Source organism: Theobroma umbraticum, unplaced genomic scaffold (genome assembly GCF_002168275.2).
Source record: "Theobroma umbraticum cultivar Fairchild unplaced genomic scaffold, ASM216827v3 scaffold_56.0, whole genome shotgun sequence".
In the NCBI taxonomy this organism is placed as follows: domain Eukaryota; kingdom Viridiplantae; phylum Streptophyta; class Magnoliopsida; order Malvales; family Malvaceae; genus Theobroma; species Theobroma umbraticum.
In genome coordinates, this window is record NW_018397256.1 from 8909076 (window position 1) to 8935835 (window position 26760).

The following is a 26760-nucleotide window of genomic DNA, read 5'->3' on the forward strand; positions in this document are numbered from 1 at the left end:
AAAATGAAAAAGATCAATATTAACGTACATCTGTGATGGGAAAATCATTACCAAAGGCCACTCTGGAAAAATCATTTTAGTTTTCTAGCAGTACATATCATATTCAGCAAGATATCCAGTTAAAGATACGTAAAACTATAATCTAATAAGAAGCACTTTGTCCTAGGCTAAATTGTCCCCAACAAAATTTTCCATACTATCAAAGTATGATTCTGCAGAAATTTGATATGAATAGTACTAATAAGTATTATACAGGCTGCAGGCAAAAGAACAACTTCAGCAAAGATGATGGACGATAACCAATGATTCCTCCAGTTTCCTACAATAACATCCTAGCACTCACAATGATCAGTGCTGTTGTCACAATCTCTCATAAAAGTGTAGGTCACTATAATCCTCATCATTCAGAAGCCTTGAGGAAAGAGAACACGAGTTTACAAACTCCAGGGTCAAATAAAAGGGGGAAAAGAGTAAACGATTTAACAATCGTGCAACAAGTTCACAGGTCTAGATGAGAAGGGCCACAAAATGTTTTTAATTGATAAATAAACAAGATGCTTACCAAATATATCAATTCCAAGTTGAGCATAAATTGGAGAGAAAAAGCCATCCACAAAGTGAATAAACCACCATGTTATGTAGAAAGTGATTGCAATAGGAAACAGAATGACACTGCAAAACAACAATGAATCAGCAGCAACTATGACAGCATCGTGAATGATAATAGAAATTCTCTTAGATAAAATTCCAAGAACATATGTTCGCTATTAGAAACAAAAGCTACTAAGCTTCTGAATTCATCAAATTAAAGGTTAGCACAAATTCATGATGGTAACAACTACCATTTTGTATGATGATAGATAAGTAGCAGAGGAATTTCAAGACAACCAACCATTTGATGAGACTTTTATGAGGAGAAAAAGGGTGGAAACAAGGAGAAAATAAAAGGAGGTTTCAGGCTGGTCACAAATTAAATCTGTTACCTCCATTTCACTTCTCAGATCAAGATTCCAACATAACTCTCCCCAGATAGCAGTTGTGAAGGGAGGAACTTATTATATTGAATAATGCCTGAATAATGCATCCTAATAGATCTACTGAAACACTTATTTTCCAGCAAGCACTTTGTCTATAAAATAGCAAATTACTTTGTGAAAATTTTTAAGGCATTAAAATTGATCTCTTATTCCAAAAATTAACAATCCCAAAGTTCTGAAAGTTACTATAATTATAATTAAAGTGAAAGCTAAACAAAGATATTTAGGTTTGATACATTAGTGAAAGCATTTTCACTCCCAATCAAGGACATAAGACAAGGAACTGAATTGGAGGCACGCACAGATCATTTTTCTGTTAGGAGATACCAGTAGAGCTGTGCAAATCATTAAATATATACAGAGGCTAATTGCAAAAATATCCATATGAGATCATAAATCTAAAGCAAGGAGATGGTAGAATGCCACTTACCATCCTGTCATGAACTTCTTTGAAGCCCAGCTCCTGACAACTTTATAAAAGGTCTGCATAAAACAAGCTTGTCAGGCAAAATTAAAAATAAAAATGTGTATGCGTTGTTACAAGAGTACATACAAGCATAAGCATACAGTTCTCATACAAGCAACAGGCTGAAAACATTTGTTTTGAAAGCTTTCATAAGGAACCATAGCGATTTTCTTTACCCACTCCATCAACCAGAAAAAATAGTGTCATCAAGTCTCATAAGCGGAAGGGTGACTTCAAATTCTATATCCTTAATTTATTCGAGGGCATGTACAACAGGGATTGACTACAAAGATAAAGGGAATTATATATCTCATGTTTTGTGCCTTAACATGCTTTACACAACATCTCAAGCTAAAAATTAAATCACAGATACATTCTTATGTAAGAACTACAAAGCCTCTAAATATCACCAATGTTGTACACAACCCTATCAACCATCATTTTAGTTATATCTCCCAAATGGTGTTATCTTCTGATAACAACTTTTTCAAAAAAAAAAAAAAAGAATAAGAAAGAGAAAACTACTTCCTCATTTTTAACACCTCCAGTAATTTATGCTGCAATCCTATATGAGAATATCAAGTCAAATACAACAAAACAGTTCAATTTCCACGCCCCTTTTAAAATCAATAATTTCTCACTCAAAAATCAATTTGAAACACCCGATTCCTCTATTAGAATAAGACAAAAAAATCCAATTCTTTCACACAAAATCACATTAAGCTCTATTTTATAAGTATTCATTTACAAAATTTAAATACAATCCTACAATTAGCAACAAAAGTAGCTGCAGGCCGAGTCAAATCGAATAAAATGACAAATGTAACCACAATTAACAACCAAAACGCAGTCTAAAAAATAATTAAAAAAAAAGAAAAATGAGAGAAAAAGAAACCTCGCGGCCCGTGTGATGCGAAGAAGATGAAGAAGAAGGTTTGGAGGAATCATCATGGACGGAGTCAGCGACCGGGATTAGAAGCTCTCGATCCCTAATCTCTCTATCTCTACTCGCCATCACGATCGTCGATTTTTCATCTGCCATCGCCAGAAACGCCGCTGCTAATCCCCTCCTCAATAATCCAAAAACCCTAGGTCGCTTCTACCCTTTATCTCAACTCGCTGTTTATCAGTTAAGAAGAAGAAAAAAAATAACACTAAACAGGAAGAGTTTCAATTTTGGTACATTTGGAGTTGAGGGAGGGCCCTTTGAAATCTGCTTCCGCAATTTGGCTGCTTTCCGTGTTTTTTATTTTTTGAATAATTTATTTATATTTTTTAAAAAAGAATAATACAGTAAAATAATGACAGAGGGATCGGGTCGTGACTCGTGGGACGGGTGAGGTCAGAGCTGTAGCATGTGAGGATTTTTCAAGGAGATGTTGGTGTTTTTTAGCACTAATTATAAGTTTTAAAGGCGGATTAATCTAAGCTTAATAAGGGCTTAACCGATAAGCTTTTGTTTGGATTTTGGGGCTAATTTTTTAACTGTGTTTGTACCCGTCGCTGTGGTTGCGTTGGGGATGAGCTGTTCACGCTTACTACGGGTGCCAGCAGTTTGCCTCAAAGGCCACATTTGTAATTCAGAAATATAATTAAATAATAGATTATTATTCATCCAACCCAAAAAAAAAAGAAATACAAAAAAGGTCTTTTCCTAATGAGTTTATATAGTATTATTTTATATTTTTTTTATAGCATGGCCTTGATTAAAATATGATTTCAATTATTGAGTAAAATTATGAAAAAAAAAGGCTCTTATTTATAAAGGCTAATGTGAAAATTAAAGCATGGGAAGACTATTATTCACAATTCAGAAACCTTATAGGTTCTAATTAACAACAAATATAATTAGGAAACTTTTCAAGTTGAAGACCAAGACAAACATCATGTTGGTCAGTGATCATACCTTCAAAAAAGTCAAACTCATAAATTGAAATCTCTTCCTTCCCGCGACCTTCTCTGTGTCCTCGAAGAAAGTGCTTCAATTGTGATACCTGACATCAATCCCTTCAATTCATAATTAATTAAAAAATGTATAAATTTGTAGATTGATGTGTATAATTATTAGTTTTAGTATTTTTTGTAATATTTAAGAAAAAAAAAGTTGACTTGTAAACAACAATGGTACTGATTAATGAAGCATTTTAACAAAGTAAAGAAATTGATAATCAAGTAATTTAAATAATAGTGTTTACATTTTGAAATGATGCTTATGATCAAAAGATAGAGGACATAACCAGTGATACAAAGTACACTACAAGGAGGACTTGTGTTATTCATGCGTAATACAGTTACGTGAATACAAAATCAAATTTAGAAAAATGGTTGGAAACAACTATTTTTTTTTTTTTTGAAAACTTTGGAAACCTGTTTTGTTTCTACTACGAGTTATGGTTGATCCCTATTAACAATATTTTTAATGAGCTTAAAAAGAGCCTTAACTAAAAAAAAAAAAAGAAAAACACCTATTGAGCTAATGATGATAAATCATAGTTTAACCACTACCGTTCTTCATCTTTTTATTGTTAAAATTTAGCAACAATAACCAATCATGGTATTAATTATTGTTATTTGATAATTAAGGCTAACAAAACATTTAAAAATAGAAAAAAAAGACAAAAAATTTTAACAACAATTCAAAATAACACCTAGGATTCAAAATTTTTCTAATATTGAAGATTGGGCTACGAGGCCTTCCAATCTATGGCCCATACAGTTATACGGACAGCAGGCCCCATTATTGTAACAGGCCCAGTTCTTCTGACCCAAAGAGACATTCTTTATAGACCCAAAATTACCGGCTCTCTCTTTTTCTTTTTCTTTTTTTTTTGAATTTTCCTTTGTCCGAACTATTACGTCTTCACTCTTCGTCGTCTGGAACGTGGAAATTGAAACAAACCGACGGACGAAGGCGACCGGAAAATGTTGGATTTGTAACCGGTGGATAAAAGTCAAAAGTCAACCAAGATGTGAAATCCTAGTGGTCGTTGGTTTTTGATCATTCGTTAGGCAACCGCCCATTGAGCAGGCGCCACGTCAGTTTGACCGTCCAGTCCAGTATAAGACATGTACAGTCAATGGCCGTTTCTATTAACTTGTCAAATATGTACTATATTACTAATAAATATAAGTCCAGGGGTGGTTTTAAGTTAATTTAATTTAATACTAATAATATGTAACCTTATAAGCTAATTAAAAATCTGACCATCTCTGCTGCCGGCAGCTGATTAGCAAATTGGATTTTTTTTCAATCAGGCATCCATCGTCCACTTTTTATATGTTTCATTCATAAAATAACTTCCCCCTTGAAAGGTGCTAAACCTTTCATATTTTATTTTTCCATTTTTTATCATTTATATTTAATTTTTATTTATTTCCCAGTTACACGTTCTATTTACTAACTTAATGCTATATAGTTTAATTGGGTAAAGTGTTGCCAATGTAAAATTCATTTTGTGCTATATTAGGTTATCCATAAGTGTGAGAAAGGAAAAGTACAACTTGTGGTTAACAATTAGCATGGTGATTGGATGGGGTGAGGTCTTTGAATCATTCTCATCGGCAACGTGTGAAAGTGTTGGATGGAAAGGAAGTCTAAAAAGCCGTGACGAAGCAGACAAAAAAGTGTAGAAAAAAGGTTGGGTTACGTGCCCATCTGGAAAAGTTCTCGAATTCATACGCAACAGTAAACTCTTTTACTTTCATTTCTTATATAATTGTGGAACACATAAGCTTCGGGGTTTTAAGGTTGTTTGCCCTTCTGCTCATATTTATAACAGCAGAACGTCATAAGACACATTCATAGAACCAAGGAACAGAATCCTTTGTGAGATTCTTGGGAGAGAAGGGCAGAGCAGAGAGGAGATGCTGGAAGGCAAAGCTATGATAAAAGAGACAGACATGTCAGAGAAGATGCAAAGCCAAGCCATGGCTTCTGCTTCTCAAGCTCTTGATCTCTATGATGTTTCCGACTGCATCTCAATTGCCGCCCACATCAAGAAGGTATTAATTTAGTAGTAGTATTTTCTATATTCATTACTCGTTATTCTCTACACTGTTACTTTTATTTGAATGAAGATGGCGTTCCGAACTTGATTTTGGTGCATCTTTGGAGCTATATTCATTTGTTTAGATGGGTGGGTGTTTGGAAACTTTTTCAGGAATTTGACAAGGAATACGGGAGTGGATGGCAATGTGTGGTAGGCTCAAACTTTGGATGCTTCTTCACTCATACTAAAGGGACTTTTGTTTATTTTGCTCTGGGGACCCTCAATTTCCTTATCTTCAAGGGAGCATCTTCATAAAGTACTAGTGCGACGATAAGAAGAGTCTGAGAGGAGGCCAAAGGGCAGACAGCCAGGCCTGCCATACCAAAACCAGCTTTATTGCCCATCAAGGATTCAGGGTACAAGCAGAAATGTGCAGCGGTAAGATACTGCTACCAAAAGTTCTGCTCAATGGTAGACTAGTAGTTATAAAGTCATTGTCTTTCATATTCTGAATGGATAGAGAGGCAGGGTACTCCAAATTTGCCTGTTTTGCAAATTTATCAGAAGTAGGGTAAGGAATTCTTCATTTTCTGCTGCATGTGATAAAAAGAAATACCCTATGAAATTAGAATAATGTAATTATTGTTATTAAGAAACCCGCTGTTTGTTTTATGATGGTTGTCTCTGTCAATGGGCAAGCTGCTTCCCATAGACTTTTTGGCAGTTGGCAGAAATGAAGCCCAAGAAATGATGAATAAAGATGTATGATTGAGGCTTGAGTAGCTGTCATTGCCAAAAGGGATCGAGTCAGTCAAGCATGGAATAAGACAATGTTTGCTGCCGTGCCCTGTTGAAATTTAAGCTTGAAATATGGAGGTATAGTAATGGTTGATTGAGTGAATATTTGTCCAAATGAGTAAATGGGCAAATTTCTTTGGTTTGGGTCAAATTTAAGTTTCTTACTTGCCCTCGACTTATGAAATTTGAAGAATATTTTCATCCAAAGACACTTACATTAGGTCATATGATGTATTTAACAAGAAAGTACTCACGAAATATGTGATATGTCTAATTCGTATTAAAAAAGAAAGGAAAAGAAGAAAAGACTTGGGTTATGTACAGATTTCAATTTATCTAGATATCAATACACTGAGGTGCCAGGAATCTCAATTTACATGCGTCACTAATAGCAACGAAAATTTCACATTTGAAATTTAATTTTGAATCCGAGATATATGGCTAAGACTTCCAACTCTGCCTCCTTTTGTCAAACAAAGAAAAGCTTATTTACGGTGCTCCAACACTGACTTCTTGAAGCTGTGCATTTGTTGAACCATTTAACAAGTTGGTAAAGCAGAACTTAGGCACAAATCTCCTCAATTAACCCGCTCAATAGTTGCTTCTCTATGTCAACAACTACTTGCATTGTGTCATCCACAGAAAATCCTTTCCTCCAACCCAAGTCCCATATTGCACTTAGGACTTCACTGCGCTTTATGTCTCTTTCCAGCATTGCATAAAGAGTATCAGTAGGATAGTTCTCACCAGCAAGTTCACTATAGCTTCTCAGAGCCTCAACCCCATCACAAGTTTCCTTTAACAAATGATCTAGACAGATATAACTCTTGAAATTTCCAACCAGGGTTAATATCGGATGGTAGACCATTCGAGCATCGGGAAAGCTTCTTCGTTCAACAATTTCATTTGCACAATCCAACGAGAGATGTGCGTTGGCATCTGTAAAGTCACTGATGCCAAATTTTTGTGGAGTTGTAGGGACATTCACATTAAGATTAAAAAGCTTCTCTGCATGATTGAGAAAAGCTGGACTGCTCAATAGCAAAGCTTTTAGACTGGTCCCTATCATGAAGCTTTCATTGCCGGTTCCAATTGGAATGATAGGGTCATCATCAACTTCTCCAATGGGTACAATGTTGTTTTGGTCACCAGTAGTCACCGGAATAACATCACTAACAGAACTCTCGCTCTTATCGTGGTGTTCTAAAAGAAACAAAAAAGAAAAGAAATTGTTAGGTAAGCATCTACATTCTGCACATAACGTACAGCAGTACATTTTTCTAAACTAAACTATTAGAACGTATTTTTTCAATTCAACAGAAAACATTCCATTATATGGTTACCTAAAAGGCAGCTAACAGTTGAGTCCAAATACCATATATCAGCAAAATGGAGAAAAAAGAAAATTTATGTGAAGAAAAGGTAAAACTCCAACTATGACTTTGGAGATCCTAGAATGTTTTCTCATTCAATCCCCCATAAGTTTCTCTTTTAGTAACTACAGCATGAAAGCATGTCTTGTGCTGTATCAACTGAAGTTTGTTCCCAAGCTACATGTTTTTTCTTTTAAGGTTAGCCAATTTGAGTTAGAAGACATGAACCTTATCATGATGGTGGCTTTTAAAATTTTACGTGGTTTATTGCTTTAAAGTTTTTTCCCTAAAAGTTCTTGTTGGAGTGGAGAGATGTCAGCATTAAAGGAGCCAATCAGCAAATATCAATACACAATTATTTAATTATGACATGCATTCTACATGCAATTACATCAGAAATGCATGTCTGTATGCATTTACATCTCTAATTTGAGCACATGGCAGCTGACTTATGTCAACTACAGCACTGTGCTTTAATAAATTTTCAGTCAAAAAGGGAATTACCTCCAATCTGAATATCACTGTGTTCTGTTGCCTCCTTCGTAGGAATTTGATCTGCAGTTTCAGTGCTATAGCCTTCCAAAACAGTATCTTTTTCAGATATAAGATCAATCCTCTTGTCACCTCCTTTGCATTCTAATTTCTCAGCCTGAACAGAAGATAAATTGCATTTAATTTTCAATCCTTTTTCATAGCTTAACGCATGTAGCAGAGGCATTTCAAATATCGTATTTCAACATGCTGTTTAACAAAATTTAGAATTATAACAGCAGAATGTAAACTTAAACGACTCACAGTTATTTTAGCTGCTGGAGCCTTGCTCACTGCCTTTTCCTTTTTTGCTGGACTCTTTTTCCGATCACCAGGACCACGAACTACAGCTTGTGGTGTGCGATTAGAGTGGGAGTTAGCTGTAGGACTTCGTTGACTAGAAACTTTATTCTTTGTAACATTCAATCCATTTTCAGGCTTAGTAGGCTTTGGAGTAGTAACCTTAGCTTGATCTTTAGGCCTTGATAAATTCTTTGCTTTTGCAACCTCCTTCTCAACTGATTTCCTGCTGCTTATTGCAGGTTTTGGTATCTTATCAATTTTTTTGTCATTTGCCTCTTTCTTCAGCAATGGCTGAGTTACAGGACCTGAACTTTTCATCTTGGTAGAAAGCTTCTGTTTAGTCTTTACTTCTTTTTTCGCTGGTCTGGTCTCTTTCTCTTGGCTGTCTTTAGCACCTTCCTGCTGGCTAAGTCTTTTGACAGGAGTTTCTTCCGCTTCTGCTTCCACTCTTCTGCTCATATCCTTGAAGTTCAAACCTCTATTCTTGGAGTCAATTATTCCGGAAGGAGGCTCCTCTTTTACTTTTAGTTTTTTGAGCTTAGTTTCTGCGTTTGAGCTTCTCTCCTCCTGAAACGCTGGCACAAACTTTTCTTGTGGTTGCAGGTGTGGACCATGTCGAGGTTTTATGAGTACAATAGGTGGGCTATCATTAACCAACATCTGTTCAGAAAACAAATCACTTAACTGATGGGAATCAGACTTAATCTGTTTAATGGAGTTGCTTTTCAGAAGTCCTTTAAAATGCATGGTCTCAAGGATGTCCTTCAGCGTCCTCCTCTCTGGATCTTCCTTCTGAGAAACAGATTGAGACTTCCTTCCTTTTGGCATATCAATTTCAAAGATAGGCCTCTGTTGACTGAAAATCTTCTTGCTATCCAGCTCTCTGTGTGAAATTGTCTGCAATGGTTTTGAAGGTATTTCTTCTAGGCCCATAAGCTTTGCAATCAAACTTGGCCCTCTTGCCTTCTTCTCTAGAGCTGCTGACGAGATAGATGAATCCATGGAAGTAAAGTTGTCGGTTTGAACCGTTGAAGATTGGCTCGAGCTGGTAGATGGGATATCTGAAGCTGAGTCCGAATATCTTCTACTGAAGCATCTCTTTTCTTCAGCATTTACATTTGGCAATAGATTTTGCCTAGCTAGGCTGTCTCTGATCACTTTCCTTAGCTCCTCAATGCAATCTCTTGAAGAACCATCAGTGGAAAGGCGTGGATTTTGGAATCTAGTTGGGTGAATTTGCTCTTCATCTGCGCTTGAATTCGTTCTCTGAATCAGTTGATCATTTATCACCCTATCACCTTTTTCCTTTTCTTTCTTCTTCAACCTAGCCATATAATGGGATGCTTCTTGCAATTTCCCAAGCATGTGTAGAGATTCTTGCAAATCAAGAGCTCCTTTCAACAAATCTTTGGCAATATCTTTTGAATGCCCATCATACCATAGCCCTTTGGACCATGAGTCAATTACCTGATTCAGCTTGTGCGCTCCTTTTGAAACCTCCAAGAGCTGACAGGAAGATGAGCTATGTAGTTCATCCATGGCCCCTTTAGTCACCAACTCTTCTTTTTCTGCCTTACGCGCCGCACATCGGTTTGATCTGTTCCGTGCTTTCCGGCCTTCATTCTTATGCTCCATCTTCTCAGAACCACTTTTGGACCTTCTAATTGTTCCACACTCTACGACTCCCTTTGGATCATCACAGGTAACAAATGATCTGTAGACAACTGATCTCAGACTGTCTTGAGGCATATTCTGTAACCGAAAATATTTATAAAATCAGATGCTTACAAATAATAAAAGACCAAATCCGCCAATACTAAAAGTTTCTCATGAGATGATGCTTACATGCTCGGGATATTATAATCAGTCTTCCCAAATGATTATCTGAAACAGACAAAAACAACACTTGTACGTCTCTGCTTCAGTGGAAACAACATAAGCAAAAACCTCAATCAGTTGCCGCCCTAATAAACAAAAGCAATGCCATTAAAAAATGAAAAAAAATTTCCATTCCTCTCTGAATGTGTCAAACTTTAGCTTTTGTATCATCTCCAGAGATTTCTTATCCAAACAGATCCTTAAAACTAGTATTGATCATAAATCCAGGAGACATGTGTTGAAAACTGGAGGTGCTAGATTTGAGCAAGAAAGAATTTCCATGGTATGACCAAAAATAAGCATGCAAGATTACCTCACACAATCTCATTACATCACTGATAAAGGATATAAAATTACAAAGCAAACGTGTCATCTACTTTATGAACAGTAACAAACTCAAGGCAAGGGAATCATTTTTCCATGGAAATTCAGTCTATCGTGCACAAGTACCTGAATTCCCATGTATAATCTTTCACCCTCTACTCAGAACCAAGAATGAGAACAAAAGCATCCCAAAAGAAGCAAAAGAAAGAAGACCCAGATGAGAAAATGCAGATTAAAAAAAGAAGAAGAAGAAGAAAAGAACAAAGCAAAAAAACAATCAAGACCCAAGAATTTACGCAGGGAGTGCAGACCTGCAGCAACTGAGCTAGCAGAGACTCAGATCCAAAGAGAAAGAAAAAGCTGCGAGGTGCATTGACTTTGTGAAGCAGTGAAGGAGTGTTTACAGGGCAGAGGAGCCTTCTGGTTTTCTTCCAAAGCAAAGAAAAGAGAGATAGATAAAGAAAAAGTCTTCAAAATACAGTTTATAATTGTTTAGTTTAATGGGAAAAAATGGGGGATAATAAGATCGTTTAGGAAGATTAAGAAGCGGCGTGATTTCATGGGGGTTGTGAGATTTTTAGTTATATTTCGTACGCGTGTTGCAGGGAGAGAGAGAAAGAAACGAATCCGTTCAAAAGGCACGAGGAGGGAAGGGATGGTCAGTTTTGCACACTACAAACTCTCTCACTCTCTCTCCTCTTTTAACTTCATCGGTAACTACCTTCATTTCAGTTATGGTCGTTTCGCGTGCCCACCTTTTTAAAAGAAAAAAAATTGTAAAAACTAAAAAAATGTTCAATAATATTTATAAACACTTATTAAAGGTAATATAACAAATTATAACCATAAAAATATTTTTGTAATTTATAAATTACTTTTACAAAATAAACAAAACCAAATGAAATTTACAGATGTAACTTTTCTTTTATATATATATATATATATATATTGGTTTGGTTGGAAAAGTATAACATTGTCAAGGTTAAAAACGTGTTATGCTTGTGGAGGAAAAAAGTATTACTATAGTGTTGGCAAAAGGAAAAGGGATAAAGAAGAATCAACTAGCTGACTTTTAATATTCCAAAAGAAATTGAAATACAAAAAAGGGGTGAAAATATTACAGCTCAGAAACTTCAAATCTTTGTCCAAAATTTTTTTTCCTCCAATCAGCTGACTTTTGAGTGACCCAAAATTTTGGTTTACTTGTTGGTAATCTTGAAACAAAGGCCTAAGCAACCGTCTAATCAGTACTTCTATAAGCCTATAGTGTTAGCCTCAATGGATTTGAGATTTCACTACCTAGGAAAGAAACTGTGCTTTTGGCTACAAACCCTAACATCCTTCACAACTTTATATTCATGTGATAGGCAAGTATACTCGATTGAACCAAACTGAAACAAATTCAAGTGGTTCACAGTACAGACACCTAACTCTTTTGAAAGTGGAATATTTAACAGTGCAGGCTTTCAATTTTATATCTGTAACAGTTTGCCAAAATGGAAGAGTCAAGCCTTTGAATCTTGGACTTGTTTCAGAGCAGGCTCCAGCTCCTTCTTTTTTTTTTTCATTTACGTCACTTACCAAAGTGTTCAGCCTTTTAACATAGTACACAATGTTAACATTAAAGTGGTCTCTCACTGGAAATCATGAGCTCAGTGCCTTGGAGGTGAGGGAAAAGAATCAAAGAAGTGGTTTTTTCCTAAACCATTTGAGAAAACCACTTGCATCCATGTCTAAATCACCTCTCACCTTCACATTATTAATTAAATGAACTTTAATTGATTCAAGATTTACCTTTTCTAACTGGGTTTTCAGTGAGCAGGGAAAAAATCTTAAGAGCTGAAAATTGAGCAGTTTAATGCAGTCACGGGACTCTTGCAGCATATACATATGCCTATCTGCATATAGTGTTTCTACTTTTGGTGCCTATCATAAATGTAATTGAATCCTCACCTCTACTTTTGGCCGCTGCTCAAGTAAAGGTTATTGGCTAAGCAATGGTTTGAATTTCAAAACTTCTTTTACTATTTGGACTCAGCCAAGAAAGTTATCTGCAACTTGAAATGAAATTGACAGAACCCTTTTGCCCATGCTGAGCCAAAAAGGCAAAGGTGACATTCGTTTCGGATCATCATCAGAAACTCCTCTGAACTTCAATCCTACAATTTTTCTTTCTTTTTTTTTTGGCTTTTTCAGGTTATCCATGATAGATATACCATTTTGGACCATGAGCCAATGACCTGAATCAGCTTCTTAGCTCCCATTGAGACCTCCCAAAATATATATATATATATATATATATATATATATATATATATATAAAAGGGAAACTAATGCATTAAATATTGAAGAACAGCTGCACTTCTTTGAAGGTGGAATCTTCACTGCATCCATGTGCAAAATCCTTCACAAATCAATGTCATCTTAGCTTTATGCCATGTTTTTCGGCAAGTGCTGCTTATATGATCCATTAAGTGTTGATTACAACTGATTAAGATTAAGAAGAGCCTATAATAATTCTTGTTGAGGGTAGGAATTTTTATGAATTCTGTTTGTTTCTCACTGGGGCTATACATTCCCTATGACAATAATTCAACAGCATAAAATACGAGAAGATTTCCTTCAATCAAGCATCAAAATGCTCTTCAGAATTACATCACACTTCCCCTTTAAGGGGGCTGCGAGCACATGCCTCCAACTTAAAATATTTGTAGTTTTTTGTGATGTAATTACAGCAGAGCGTTTTTGCTAAAAAAGCTTCTAATAATTGTGCCAAAAGTGACTAATAAAATTAGTATAGACAATGGGACATTGATGATTAGGAAAAAGCTTCCAACCTGTTGATCAGAAACTAAAAGGTCAAGCTATAACGCAATCAAATCCAACCAAAAATCTTTTGAATCAAAAATCAACAACAAATTTCCCGACATTATATTCCATTATTGGACCCAAAAGCTTTTCAGAAAAAGGAAACACGAGGGAATGCCTCACAATCAAAATATACCCCCATTTATTTTGCTTATGCAAATACAAATTTTGATGTTGGGGCATGTGAAATATGAAGACAAAGTTACTCTGTCTCGTCTCATAGTTGTCTCCAATTTTCTCAAGCTGTTGCCATGGGAATTGTTGCCCTCCTCCATGGGATTAATTGGGAGAAGGGATCTTAGATCACTATTTCCTACTTAACTATAAGTTCTATGGCTACGAATAACTCTATATTCAACAGTTTTAGTCTAAATATTTTTGACATATTCTCCATTAAATGTAATGTACTGCATAGTAGTTGAATAAGAATAAACAAATTATGGCTGACGTTTACAAAACAAGGTATGTGGAAATTGGACATTTGCAGCCATGTTGGGTTTCCAAATTTGTAGCAATTAATTCACAATCTTGTTAGGTAGACATTAATTGGTAGCAGACTTGGTCAAAAATTTAAATGTTTGGTGAAAGGAACATTGATGACAACTTTGACAATAATAATGTCGAAAATATAAGTCGGTGGTGGATATTTAATCTCTTCCCATCACGGAAATTTGTTCTTGGAAAAGAAAAGGATGGGGTTGGAATGTTGAATCTGAGAAATTAGTAGCAGTAATGGAGGATGATGACCTTTTGCCTTATTTTTGAAAGTTTAATTAACGAAAGGGCTTTAAGAAGAATCCAGGGAGATCAAGTACTCTATCTTTGGAAGCTAAGCCATCCAGAGTTCTAGTCGGTTAATATTTTTTCCTCTAGTGGGTTAAAACTTGTGCTCGTTGTTAATGGTAGTGCTATGCTGCAATTTGGCTATGAACTTTGTCTTGTTGTAAGGCAATTAATTGATAGTGAGCATTGCCCTGCCTCCACTTTCATGTAAATTTCAGGTTTACTAATAGTTTATTACTCAAAATTTAATTATGAGGAAAGTATAGGATTGAACTTGCTACAATTTGATAATGTAATTAGTTACTTACCAAACTTATCATTGAATTTTGCTATTGATCATTGTTAATAAAGCAAGATGTCAATAAGCTTAGCACAGTAAGATGGCATTCCTTTTCTTTTTTTTGTTTTCTTCAAACAATGATTGTAGGAAAAGAAAGTTCAAACTGAGTAGCTGCAGGCTCCCAATATCATTTCTTCTTCACATATGTGCTTGCTTCTATGGCGCTGGCTTTGGCCTGGCCATGGCTGTTATTATTATCATCTCCACGCTTCTGTGTCGTTCAGCCTCCTCCTCACTACTCAGAGAGATTTCGTTGCTCACCATTTTTTTCTTCTTTCACACACTCTCTCTCTCTCTGTCTTGTTTACTCGATGGTTATTCTAAAACTTAAAAATAGTTGAGATAAATTATCATGATTAAGAATTTATAAATCATAGTTAAGAACCCTTTGATTGGTTCCTTGGTTAATTTCACAGTATACCCCCAAGATTTCTAGTTATTTTGACTCAATCTTCAACGTTAGATTTCTTTCTTTGATTATGTTCATTGCAAAAAAATCTTGGTTGACTAAAATCTAAAATCTGAAATACTTTATCCCTGATTGAATCTTTCCTCGTGCCCCTTAATTGTTGAAAGGATCCTGCTCTTTGGTCTTTTGGCCCTCGGTTAGGTCCTAATACCACGAGGCTATGCCTCTAATAATTAGGATGTATCAGTCACGGAGAGACAGGGAATATGTTTCATAAAGATCAAATTTTATGAAACGATAAATGTTCGGGGACCATATTATTTTTCTCTAAATTCTCTGCCCAAAGTACCTGAACAGAATTTTGCTTCAATAGGGCACTTTAATGGAGAGGAAAGGAGAGAAAAAGTTAGTTAAAGCGGTTAAGCTTGTATGTTTTTCCCGGGCATTTTGCCAGCATTGACCTCTCAAAAATTGACTTTTTTTAAAGACAAAAGCTCTTGAAAATGACTATCTTTGTCGTTTACAGTTTATGCTGCTTCGTTTCTGAAAACATGCACCCCACATTTCCATTGCTGCAAAAACAGAAAAAAGAATTAACCACCTCGACCTCAATCTCTTTTAACCCTGCAGAATCAGATAAACCCTTTCTTTTCAATCTTTAGCCTCTCATTTTAAGGCGGTAGTTCTCCTCTTTTTGCTTCATTTTATTTTTTTTTAACTCAATGAATATAATATTTGTTATAACTAGAAACTGAAGGAGACTTTTCTCTTTTTTATTTATAATCATTTTCACCATCGTTTCTTCTTTGTTTTTGTTGCTAAACAAAGAAGAAACACAGAGAGAAGCTTGTAGCGAAAATGGTTCGAACATTAACACGTCGGTACAGCATTCAGAGCTCGAGATCTTTCCACATTGGGAAAATGCTTGAGAATTCAGGAAGACAGCAGCAGAATCTGATCCCAGATGGTGGTGATGATAATGAGGAGAATGTTGATGATAGCCTGCAATCAAGGAGTATCGACACAAGAAATGCAGAAGAAAAATCGATGGAGCACCAAAATATAGGAGAGTCTAGGCCCGGAAATCCCCAGGAGAGGCCACAATCAGGTGCAGTTCAGCATATTTCTATGTTGATTAGCATAGTTGCAATTCATGTTCCATAAAAATTTATCTTCATTGCCACTTATGAACAAGAGAGCTAATTTGCATATGTGATTTGCAATGTGAAACCTGCATATGAAAAACAACGGGGTGAATCTCTGTCTGTTTCTGTCTTTCTTCTCTTGAGATCATGCTAGTAATCCTTCTAATAATTTGTTTTGTCCCTTGATACAGATATGGAACTGATGAAGGAAAGGTTTGCCAAGTTGCTTTTGGGTGAAGATATGTCAGGAGGTGGAAAAGGTGTTTCTTCAGCTTTGGCTTTGTCAAATGCCGTGACAAACCTGGCAGGTAGACTTCCTGTCTAAAATCTAATTTCCATGTAGAAATATAATGTGGAAGCGACTGGTTTCAGAAACGCCCATGGCGCAACCTTTTGGCTTTTCCTTTTCACCTCATGACAAAATAATACTGTTAATTATGAGCCTATTGGAAGTATTTTGGTACATACTTTACCAGTTTATTATAGTACAAGAATGCACCTAACTGACGGTCGTTCTCATTCACATCTCTGCCTTGGCCAATTATAATGCAGCATCGATTTTTGGAGAACAAGGGAAATTAGAACCTATGGCTCCAGAAAGGAAAGCAAGGTGGAGAAAAGAAATTGATTGGCTTTTATCTGTAACTGATCACATTGTTGAATTTGTCCCTTCACAACAGAAATCGAAGGATGGAACAAGCATGGAGGTAGGTATCTCTCTCTCATGTATATTTTTTCAAGCCATATTAGGAGGAGTCATAGTTCTTAAAACAGCTACTCCAATGTCGCACCTTGGTTACAATTTCACCATATTAACTCCCAACAATTTGTTTTCAACTTGATAGATCATGGTCACTAAACAAAGGGGCGATCTGCTGGTGAATATACCTGGTCTGCGCAAACTGGATACATTGCTTATTGTGGGTAACTTTATCCTTCTGGTTTCTAATCTGATGAAATCAATTGATGATATACCAAAGATTAACACCACGGTTGCTGATCGAATTATAATGAACAGGAGACCCTTGACAACTTTGCACAAGAAAAAGAATTTTGGTATGTGTCCAAAAATGATGATCCAGAAAATGAAAACAGCCAGAGGGATGACAAATGGTGGCATCCGATTGTTAAAGTTCCTGCAAATGGGCTATCAGAGACGTCACGAAGATGGCTGCTGTCTCAAAAGGAGTCTGTCAACCAGGTATTAAAAGCAGCTATGACCATCAATGCAAATGTCCTATCTGAAATGGAGGTCCCTGAAAGCTACATCGATTCCCTCCCCAAGGTAAAGAAATGAAACTCCCATCAATTAAAAACCTTATAGAATTGTTGTAGCTTTGACTTGATCCTCTACATCATGTGTATGTAGAATGGAAGAGCAAGCCTTGGTGATTCAATCTATAAAAGCATCACAGTGGAGTACTTTGATCCCGCGCAATTCCTGTCAACCATGGACTTGTCAACAGAACACAAAGTGCTTGACCTTAAGAACAGGATTGAGGCCTCTATTGTTATATGGAAGAGGAAGATGAACCAGAAAGATGGAAGGTCTTCTTGGGGCTCCGGTGTCAGCTTGGAAAAGAGGGAACTCTTTGAAGAGAGGGCAGAGACTATCCTACTCTTACTCAAGCAGCACTACCCAGGGCTTCCACAGTCTGCGCTTGATATATCAAAGATCCAATACAACAGGGTACAGAAAGCTTGCAGCCGCGTTTTTATATTTTCCTCAATGTATTCAAGTTTGATAAACTTATTTACATTTTAACTTCACAGGATGTAGGACAAGCTATTCTGGAGAGCTATTCAAGGATACTAGAGAGCTTGGCCCATACAGTCATGTCAAGAATTGAGGATGTCCTTTACGCCGATTCGCTTACTCAAACATCATCGCCAGCAAGATCCGACATGTCCTCGAACACAGATGAAGATGCAGCGAGGTTGAGTACCTCAGAGACACCAACACTCTCAGATTTTATGGGCTGGGATGTTGGTTCCGCAAGGTGTAACACAAGTGATCAAGAAACCCACTTGAAAAGTGATAATGAGAAAAAAACATCCAAGCCTCCATTAAGTCCCACCCCAAAAAAAGCTTCATATCTAGATAAGCTTGAAAACTTGAATGGCCTAAGAAGTCCGGATGCTCGTGATTTATAATCGGAATGTTAGAACAAAGGAAACAAGAGGACGTAGAAGAAGAGGGAAAGAAAAGGAACGAGGGGGAGAAAGATATAGAGGAATATAGATAGTTAGAGACCTTACCTTGTGTATATATATTCAGCTCCATGTAAAATTCCATTGGGACCGTAACTTTCTAGAACTTACATTGCTCTTCCTCCACGATTTGGTCAGGGAAGTGATTATGTAACTGATATACCACCACGTCTCCCATTCGATTCTTAAAGTCTATATAAAGAGTGATTCAATTATTACCAACAATTTGAGTTTAAGGTTTTAACGGCTATGTGGATTAGGTTTGACCAAGGGTGCATGAGTCTGAATCATTACAATTAGTATCAAAATATGTGAATGAATCTAACAATTGGTATCAAAATATGTGCTAACCCGTCTAATGATGTAAACTCCTAAATTGTATTAGTAAGATCTTGATATTGTGAAATGAACTTTAAATGTGATTTGATATATAACTTTAGTGAATTTAAATCGATGAGATTGCGATTCCCTCACATCAAATATGTTCGATTCTTAACACCTGTATAAATGAATAACTGATAACAATTAAAACTTAAAAAGTTGTTGAACCAATTATGCTTAGACCTAGATGATGGTTGATGCATATGCGTACTGCTTTCTGCCTGTGTTGATCTCTAGTTACTGTCAATTATCCGATCTGGGGATATATATACGTAACGTTTTGCCTCCAACATGCAATGGAACCCTAACTTTGCTCTCTAACCCTCCTTTAACCCTGCTTTATTTGTAAATTTCTCACTCTTTTTTGCATCATTTTTCAGATAGTATCGTTTCCACAAACAGGCAAAAGAAATTCACAAGCCCAATAAAAGAACTTGCATTTTTTTTTTCAAAATTTCAGCATCAGTTACCAAAACAGCATAAAGTTGGGAGTCAGGAGAGGGGTCATTTCTCCGAGCTGTTTGAACACGAAGGAACCAAATGCCACAAAAGAAACATGCTCAAGCTTCTTAGAATTGTTTGAGTAACTTCAGTAGATCAACAATTCGTGTCCGCTCTTGGGTTCGGGAAGAGGAAATTAGAAGACATAATTTTGCTGCAATGAAGTATAATAACCCTTCAGAAATACTAGAGTACCGCATAACCCTTTAGAAAGGTTATTGCGAAAAAGGGGTTGTTTTCTGTTCTTAAAGAATGACCTGCCGAACTAAGCAAAATAGAAGGAAAAGAAATCCAACAAACCTATATTGCAAACGGTTGATAACCGCTTACGATGCCTCTGGCAACATGTTAGACATTGAAATCAAAATATCAAAATTGGGTTAAAATCCGAAATTTGCATTCCAGTTAAGTGTTTATTACGGAAAATCATAGTATTTGCTTGAAAAGGTTGGGGAAAAAACCATCACATAGATGGACTATAACCAAATGTCCTTGCAACATAAATCTCACACCTGTTTCTAACAGGCACCGGTGACTGCAGCATGTATAGCATCTGCAAGATGAGGGGCCGTCTTGGAACTAAGACCTGCCATACTAATCCTCCTGCAAAGAAGAAGTAAGAAAATGACTTTAAACCTATAATTAGCAAGATGTCAGTTAAATTAGACACTTTCTGATTGATATTAGCAAGCAAGACAATCTTTGGCAACTGTAAATGAGTTCTATGGTACATAGATTATACGACTTCAGAAGCCCCCATTTCTGGCTTCCCAATGCACATTAAATAACAAAATCAACAATGAAAATGAGGTTCCAGTTTAGGGCTACAGTAAATGAAGCAACAAAAGAGAGCCAAAATTCTAAATGTAAGTCCTTGACATGGTCGTTAGGTAGGTATGGAAGTAAGGGCAGTGAAAAATCTCTAGAATTAAAGGAGGAACAGAATACCAAACTACAACTAGAATATGTACTTACTTGTTTTAGGGAGGTATGTCAACAACTCAATTTCTTAGCGCTACAAAGCCATATAAATTCAAATGGAAACAACTTTATCATAGAAGTAAAGAAGCTCTCTTCATGTTGAATGAAAATGTTAAATCATAATACAACATTTATCACATTGATGTCAAATGATCTCATAATTGATTAGGATTATGGCTCATGCAGGAATACCGGGAAGACAAATCTCAAGGCATCATTTTCTAGTCTAGAAACAATTTTCACTGCAACAAGCAGAATTTTGGAGAGAGGAAATTAACCTTCTTAGCCAACCAACTACAAACCGAACCCTCAAAGAATATTTAGAAGAAAAAAACTCAACAAATGGGATGGAAATAAACAAGCAACAGATCTTTTTACCCATCAGATGTCATGTAAATGTGGTACTTTTTGGTCATGAAAGCAACTTGATCACTGTTCAGCCCTGTGAAAGTAAACATTCCAATCTGCTTGATAATGTGACTCCAATCACCTGGAGTGCCTGCCAAAACAGAGATAGACACATGTATGGTTTCTGAGCTTGGTGAATACACCAAAGACTTCATATAACAGTGAAGAAAATACCTGAAAAACCTATATGCACAGTTTTTGTCAATATATTATAAAGGAGGTCAGCAGACACCAAGATCTTAAACAAGGCTTTCGTAAGTTGACAGATATAATAAATGTTGACCGACTCATAAGTCATACCTATCAAACTTACATTTCATGCTTAAAGGAAAACTAAGAAAAGAAAGGCACAACCACAAATAGAACATAGGAAGAAAAGATTAAGTAAAACCTCTAGCCCTTAAAGCATCAAATAGTTGTTTGCGCATGCTAATAATCCGGTCAGCCATTGCTTTCAGTTCAATCTTCCACTCATTATACATATCACTGCAAAGAAAAATATAAACAAATGTAAAAGAGAAAAATTAAAAGTGCAGTCCATAAGTGAGTTAAATTGATTTGAGTAGTTACTTAATCGAAGTCCAACAAGAAAATCATTGATAAAAAAATTGCCCCCAAAAATTGTACATATAAATGCATGTATACTTTGTCTAATTATTACTACAGATTTGGGCAGTGGTCACCATTGGGTAGAAAGCACCAATCATTGTTTGAAAGGATAATTCTTTTATTCGGAATGTCTTATGAATCTTAACATTCATTTTTCTTCAATCTCTAACACCAAGACAAACTGTCCATTCCAGTTCCTAGAAACTTTTACAGATTTTCTAGTTTCCATGTCATCTAACAAGTTCTAAATACAGTTTGGTTTCATTACACCACAAAAGGGACTTACCTGTTCTTGAGAATGGTGGCTGCAATTGATGCACCATGAATAGGTGGATTAGAATACATGGGCCTAATCACAAGCTTCAACTGGCTCTCAACCCTGCTTGCAACATCAGCTGCTTTACAGACCTGTTAATAAAATTATTATTATATTCTATGCAAGAGGCGATAGTTCATGTAAAGTAAAAGAAAGAATGGAAGCATTGCCACTAATTAAAATGTAAAATATAACTTTTCCCTTTAAAATCACTTTAGTGGCTATCTAGTAAACCAATCATCTTCAATAATTGCCAAGATATTGTAAAAATGCTGTTTGTCCATAGCTATTTATTCCAAAAAGTGGGGAAAAAGAAAAAACTTGGCAATTTCCACACAGCAATAGACACCATTATGTGAATTCTTCTTATAAATGTGGACTTAAATTGTTTAAAGCTGATTCAATCTAAATGATGGGATACAATTCTGACTATCATGCTTTAAAAACCAATTATGATTTAAAACTCCTATGCTGATGTAGCTACGAGCAAAAGGGAGCAGAGCACTCAGTTTCCCAGACTGCTGGAAAGATGCCATACTTAATATAAAACAAAAAGAGGTCTGCATCCTGAATATCAGTTGTATCTGAACCAAAGTGTGTGAGAAAGTTTTAACTTCAGACATAGTTTGTTGGCAGACAAGTCAATACGAGAAGATGAAATTATTTTTACCTATAAGATTATATATTAAAAGTCTTAGTGAATGTCAAGGATGATTCTGCTTAATTGTCAGAGTTACAGTTTTCAGCCATAAGATTTGGGTCTTAATTTGGCCCCCCAGCATTTACTTAGTCACAAGGAAAGAAATTGCTCAAGAATTATAAGTTCAGCATCTTACAATGCTGAGAGCACCAACACGCTCCCCATAAAGTCCCATATTTTTTGCATAACTCTGAGCTATAAAGCATTCCCCGCCATCTGCAACAAACATGCGAACAGACTGTGCATCTGCATCTAAGCTACCGCTTGCAAATCCCTGGAATGTCAGACTCAAGTTTTAGTTAATTAACCATTGTATAACCTATTAAAACATATAAGATTAACATCTATGGAGTTTGTTATGCAGTATTTTAACAAAATCGCACATAGCTTTAATCAATATCTGACAATTACCTGGTAAGCACTGTCAAAGAAAGGCAATAACCCTTTTGATCTTATCAACTGCCGGATCTGTTCCCATTGCTCAACAGTTGGGTCAACGCCAGTTGGGTTATGAGCACATGCATGAAGAAGCACTATGCTTCCAGCTGGTGCTGCTCCAAGATCTTCTAGCAAGCCTGTTACCCAAAAGTGCCGTTCTTTTTATTAGTATACATACCAGGGCAATTAAAAACCAAGACATTGGTTCCGTAAACCACAGAGAACTTGTATGAAGGAGTTTAAAACCAAAAACAGGCAATAAAAAAGTAAACCTATGCTAAGCTGTAATTATTGAAGACTTCATTTGTTCCCCCAGGACCGTTGAATTGAATTAACTTATTAAAAGAAGCAACTCATTCATAATATAGACTCAGACCTTGGAAATGGAGCCCACGAGTTGTTGGTTCATAGTAGCGGTAAGTCTTCACTGACAGTCCTGCCATCGTGAACACTTTTAAATGGTTTCCCCATGTTGGCTGTGGAATGTATATGGTACGCTAGCAAACAAAAGGTAGGCAAAGTAAGCATTACTTGCTCTTCAAATAATAACAATTAACAACTTACTAAAACAAATGAAAAACAGAAGACGATTGTGCATTTTACTTGGTGATAATGCTTTGCTAGAAACTCAGCTCCAACCCTTAAGGAACCAGTACCAGACAAGCACTGAGCAGTCGCCACTCTGCTCTCTTGAATAGCAGGACTACCCAGAAAAGCAACGACCAAAAAACATCAAATAAGCTATCAATAAAACACAACAGGAATTGCAAAAGAACTAAACAACCATTTATAAATAATTTCAACTGAATCAAATCAGCTTTTTTTTTAATTATTTTTTTCTTTCTTCCTTTCTTTACCTGTCATCACCAAGAATGAGTTTAGCAGTCAATTTATTGAACTCAGCAAGACCAATAATAGGAAGGTACTCCTTGACTCTTGACCTGAAAAATGTAATACATGATCAACAAATTTACAAAACAATCCAAAACGCAACAAGGGCATGAAAAACAGAATGGTTTGAGTAGCGTACAGGTCATTAACAAGAAGCTGCTCCGCTTTTCGAACTACATTTAGAACCAGGGGTTTTCCTTCCTGTTATTGACATAAACAGATAAACATAATCAACATCATATTAAAAAGGAAGATTGATCAATTTTTTAATTGAGAAAATATTTTAAGGTAAAAAAGAAAAAAATTGAAAAAAAAAAAAACCTCAGTTCTGTAAGCACCAACGCCTAAATTCAACTTAATCGGGCTTGAATCCTTGTTGTAAGCAACAGTCACCTATTTGTTCCAATAAAATATTCAGAATAACCAAAAAATAATCATATCATTATATGATAACAAAGGAAGCTTCGCCTAATCATTAAAAAAAAGGGAAAATGAAAAAAGTTAATCTAAAATGAAACTTCAAAATTACAACAACACGCAAAATATTTTTTTTAAAAAAGAGATATTCTTGGCTATATTCGTCAAACAGTTCATGATTTCCGCGATCAAACACGCTATTGCTTCGATCAACGAAGAGGATCGGTTCAAAATGAGAGAGAGAGAGAGAGAGGGAGAGTTACCCCTAGAATAGGATCTTCGGGGGCTTGAGCAATGGCGGCAAATACTGAATCCATTGCCTTCGTAAACTCGAAGTGTTCTCTGGGTTTTGGTAGAGTTGAGAAATGAGAAAGTAAAGGAGGGGCTCTTTTTTTCTTTTATAAGCTGAGATTCTTAGGTTGGTTTCAGGAGTTTCTTTAACAGCGGGCGCCTAAATATCCTGAACTGTGGGCGCTTGTGCTTTTCTCAGTGCTGCACTTGTTCCAACGGTTTTTTTCTTCTTTCTTCGATGACTTTTTTTTTTTTAAAAGTTTTTCCTTGTTTTCAAATGTTAGGTAGACTAGCCTCCACCACATGCTCTGATGCCGCGACGAGCATGAGGTGTTACGTGGATTCATGGGTCCCCCCCGCAATAACTGAAAACTGAAAATATTTTTTAGAATATAATTAAAGGTTTTTTAAAGAGAGCTTTTAGGGTATGTTTCAAGCTAATTATTTTATAATAATATTTTGTATTAAATTATTATTTTTATGAGTATAGGTAATACAATTGTTTTTAATTTATATAAAGAACATTACTCGTAGTCTAGGCATATCATGGTCGTAGATGATGTAATAAATTCTTTTGATCTTTTTCTTTATATATATATATAAAAGAGTATTTCCTAATATTGTAACTTTCAAAAATACCTTAAAACATTTATTAACAAAAACTTATAATTAAAATAAACTAGCACTTCCCCTGTCTTATAAATACTTCTTAATTTAACCCCTTTTTAGTTAAATTTTTTAAATTCTAACTTTAATTATTTTAAATATTTGATTAAATTACATTTTAATAAATATATATTTGAAAACTACTTTATTCATAATTTTGAAAAATTATTTTTTAAAATTTTAATTAGTAATTATTGGTAAAATAAAAAATGATCAGACTTTGAAAATGTCAAATTGAAACACTAATTATGAAACTAAAGGAGTAGCTACGAAAGAAAAGGTATAAATAAACTTTATAAAATATGTCAACATTTCGCCTAATAAGATCGGTTTAATAAAATTTGGTATCTTTAGTTGTCATCGATTTTGACATTTTGTTGCTCTCTTAAGGTCAACTTCATAATAATTTCTCTTCTTTAATTGCATTTTCACAATAATTTTTGACATTTACATAATCATTAAAAGATTAATTAAATTAAGTATAATACTTAAATAAATCCGTAAATTATTTTAAAAAATTTAAATTTTATTCGTTTATTATATTCAATCAAATCTCAATATTTTTTATTTTTAATCAAATAAATTTTTATGATTAACTATTGACTAATTATTATAAATTAAAATACTATTTATCATTTTACATCTACAAGTTACTTACATAATGTTGGTGAGGAGGATGAAAAATGTTATATAATCATATTAATATAATATGTTAGTACGATATAGAATGACAAATGACATTTTAATTAAGTCAATTATTAATCATAAAAACTTTTTTGATTTAAAATAAAAACATGAGAGCTTAACTCAAAATAAAAATATAAAAATTTGATTAAACGTGATAAAAATATAAAAATTATTTAAATATTTTTAAATAATTTAAAAATTTTTTTAACTATTGTGTCATTAAATTATGTCTAGACACTTAATGCTTACAACTAATTCCCGTTTAATTTGCTCCAAAATGCCATTAAAAATGAACTAAAATAAAACACTCAACCTATAATTAATCATAAATCTTATCGTAGATTTACAATGCTGTGATTTTCCAAGTACCGATTATTTCTCCAATCAGAAATTAACCCAACTTTGCTCACTGTCTTTGCTACCTTACATGCAATAATTCTTCCCATAATTATATAGATATGAACATTTAATCAAGACATTTCTGCCTCATCTATGGAACCTTGAAATATATTACAAGAAATCTCCAGTCCCCCTATTGGGAATATTCAGCATATCTCTACCTAAAACAAACCATGAGTACCACTACAAAAGATTAGCTAATAAAAGCAGTAGCAACAGAAACATATGGATTCCCGTTTCAAGTTTTTCTCATGCTGCTGATCTTCTTGCACGTCGAATGAAAGATAAGATATCAGCACTGTGCAATGGTTTTCTGTAGAAGCCTTTCCGTCCATGTTTTTTGTTTCCTTGCTGCGAACATGAGCAGACCAAAGCTAAATTAAACTTTGATGAAAATGGGGTTATGGGAATTATTAATTGAAGATTTTATTTATAAATATAGATGATTTGTTTGAGCTGAAGTCACCTGGAAATGGAAAGCAGGATTTGAACCCTTCGATAGTATCGAGAGGCCATCACGAACAGGCACTGGCAAAAGACCCGTAAGGTAAAAAAGGTAACCAAACTATTAGAGACTTGAAGGAAAATGAAATTACTGTTAACTTAATTATTGTTTGTTG

General features: G+C 35.2%; 5 protein-coding genes and 1 long non-coding RNA gene across 12 annotated transcripts; 2 read left to right on the plus strand and 4 right to left on the minus strand.

Annotated features, from left to right (window-relative positions):
* Positions 1-45: 45 nt before the first annotated feature.
* Positions 46-2890, minus strand: LOC110411108 (protein CONTINUOUS VASCULAR RING 1-like). Its single transcript, XM_021421130.2, has 3 exons — positions 2399-2890; positions 1468-1520; positions 46-672 (listed from the first exon to the last, which is right to left on the minus strand). Exons 1-3 carry the CDS (start codon positions 2543-2545, stop codon positions 480-482), a joined length of 393 nt encoding a protein of 130 aa, XP_021276805.1. The 5' UTR covers positions 2546-2890; the 3' UTR covers positions 46-479.
* Positions 2891-5231: 2341 nt separating this feature from the next.
* LOC110410652 (dynein light chain 1, cytoplasmic-like) lies at positions 5232-6454 on the plus strand. Of its 2 annotated transcripts, XR_002444678.1 has the most exons (3): positions 5232-5505; positions 5664-5930; positions 6205-6454. XR_002444678.1 is itself a non-coding variant. In XM_021420466.1 (2 exons), exons 1-2 carry the CDS (start codon positions 5368-5370, stop codon positions 5805-5807), a joined length of 282 nt encoding a protein of 93 aa, XP_021276141.1. In that variant the 5' UTR covers positions 5232-5367; the 3' UTR covers positions 5808-6454. The 2 variants fall into 2 exon arrangements, 1 of the variants encoding a protein (XP_021276141.1); XM_021420466.1 differs by having other exon boundaries at positions 5664-6454.
* A 134-nt stretch (positions 6455-6588) lies between these two features.
* Positions 6589-11376, minus strand: LOC110410651 (uncharacterized). 4 transcript variants are annotated; one of them, XM_021420463.2, is made up of 6 exons: positions 11011-11376; positions 10826-10854; positions 10343-10413; positions 8459-10249; positions 8168-8312; positions 6589-7493 (listed from the first exon to the last, which is right to left on the minus strand). In XM_021420463.2, exons 4-6 carry the CDS (start codon positions 10244-10246, stop codon positions 6853-6855), a joined length of 2574 nt encoding a protein of 857 aa, XP_021276138.1. In that variant the 5' UTR covers positions 10247-10249; positions 10343-10413; positions 10826-10854; positions 11011-11376; the 3' UTR covers positions 6589-6852. The 4 variants fall into 4 exon arrangements, with proteins under 4 accessions (XP_021276138.1, XP_021276136.1, XP_021276139.1 ...); XM_021420461.2 differs by lacking the exon at positions 10826-10854; XM_021420464.2 differs by lacking the exon at positions 10826-10854 and having other exon boundaries at positions 10343-10416.
* Positions 11377-15783: 4407 nt separating this feature from the next.
* ROPGEF8 (RHO guanyl-nucleotide exchange factor 8) lies at positions 15784-19014 on the plus strand. The gene is made up of 7 exons (XM_021420934.2): positions 15784-16207; positions 16436-16552; positions 16797-16951; positions 17090-17164; positions 17263-17529; positions 17614-17934; positions 18018-19014. Exons 1-7 carry the CDS (start codon positions 15958-15960, stop codon positions 18396-18398), a joined length of 1566 nt encoding a protein of 521 aa, XP_021276609.1. The 5' UTR covers positions 15784-15957; the 3' UTR covers positions 18399-19014.
* Positions 19015-19188: 174 nt separating this feature from the next.
* LOC110410538 (aspartate aminotransferase, cytoplasmic-like) lies at positions 19189-24633 on the minus strand. 3 transcript variants are annotated; one of them, XM_021420278.1, is made up of 14 exons: positions 24361-24633; positions 24002-24073; positions 23820-23881; positions 23647-23730; positions 23393-23492; positions 23166-23286; positions 22763-22926; positions 22488-22625; positions 21622-21743; positions 21118-21212; positions 20697-20817; positions 19850-19940; positions 19638-19674; positions 19189-19491 (listed from the first exon to the last, which is right to left on the minus strand). In XM_021420278.1, the coding sequence occupies exons 1-12, from the start codon at positions 24412-24414 to the stop codon at positions 19856-19858; spliced, it is 1218 nt and encodes a 405-aa protein (XP_021275953.1). In that variant the 5' UTR covers positions 24415-24633; the 3' UTR covers positions 19189-19491; positions 19638-19674; positions 19850-19855. The 3 variants fall into 3 exon arrangements, with proteins under 3 accessions (XP_021275953.1, XP_021275952.1, XP_021275950.1); XM_021420277.1 differs by lacking the exon at positions 19638-19674 and having other exon boundaries at positions 19190-19491; XM_021420275.2 differs by lacking the exons at positions 19189-19491; positions 19638-19674 and having other exon boundaries at positions 19720-19940.
* A 1403-nt stretch (positions 24634-26036) lies between these two features.
* Positions 26037-26754, minus strand: LOC110411486 (uncharacterized). The gene is made up of 2 exons (XR_002444775.2): positions 26607-26754; positions 26037-26491 (listed from the first exon to the last, which is right to left on the minus strand). It is a non-coding gene; the product is annotated as an uncharacterized LOC110411486 (long non-coding RNA).
* Between the last annotated feature and the right edge of the window lie 6 nt (positions 26755-26760).

Coding starts and splice junctions, on each gene's coding strand:
- LOC110411108 (XM_021421130.2), bottom strand. CDS start 2,545: ATGGCAGATGAAAAATCGACGATCGTGATGGCGAGTAGAGATAGAGAG. Junction 1,521..2,398: donor CGCATCACACGGGCCGCGAG/GTTTCTTTTTCT, acceptor TGTTTTATGCAG/ACCTTTTATAAAGTTGTCAG. Junction 673..1,467: donor AAGAAGTTCATGACAGGATG/GTAAGTGGCATT, acceptor GTTGTTTTGCAG/TGTCATTCTGTTTCCTATTG.
- LOC110410652 (XM_021420466.1), top strand. CDS start 5,368: ATGCTGGAAGGCAAAGCTATGATAAAAGAGACAGACATGTCAGAGAAG. Junction 5,506..5,663: donor TTGCCGCCCACATCAAGAAG/GTATTAATTTAG, acceptor AAACTTTTTCAG/GAATTTGACAAGGAATACGG.
- LOC110410651 (XM_021420461.2), bottom strand. CDS start 10,246: ATGCCTCAAGACAGTCTGAGATCAGTTGTCTACAGATCATTTGTTACC. Junction 8,313..8,458: donor CTCCAGCAGCTAAAATAACT/GTGAGTCGTTTA, acceptor TCTTCTGTTCAG/GCTGAGAAATTAGAATGCAA. Junction 7,494..8,167: donor CAGTGATATTCAGATTGGAG/GTAATTCCCTTT, acceptor TGTTTCTTTTAG/AACACCACGATAAGAGCGAG.
- ROPGEF8 (XM_021420934.2), top strand. CDS start 15,958: ATGGTTCGAACATTAACACGTCGGTACAGCATTCAGAGCTCGAGATCT. Junction 16,208..16,435: donor CCAGGAGAGGCCACAATCAG/GTGCAGTTCAGC, acceptor CCCTTGATACAG/ATATGGAACTGATGAAGGAA. Junction 17,530..17,613: donor ACATCGATTCCCTCCCCAAG/GTAAAGAAATGA, acceptor ATGTGTATGTAG/AATGGAAGAGCAAGCCTTGG.
- LOC110410538 (XM_021420278.1), bottom strand. CDS start 24,414: ATGGATTCAGTATTTGCCGCCATTGCTCAAGCCCCCGAAGATCCTATT. Junction 23,731..23,819: donor CAGCTTCTTGTTAATGACCT/GTACGCTACTCA, acceptor TACATTTTTCAG/GTCAAGAGTCAAGGAGTACC. Junction 19,941..20,696: donor ATTTACATGACATCTGATGG/GTAAAAAGATCT, acceptor TCTTCTTTGCAG/GAGGATTAGTATGGCAGGTC.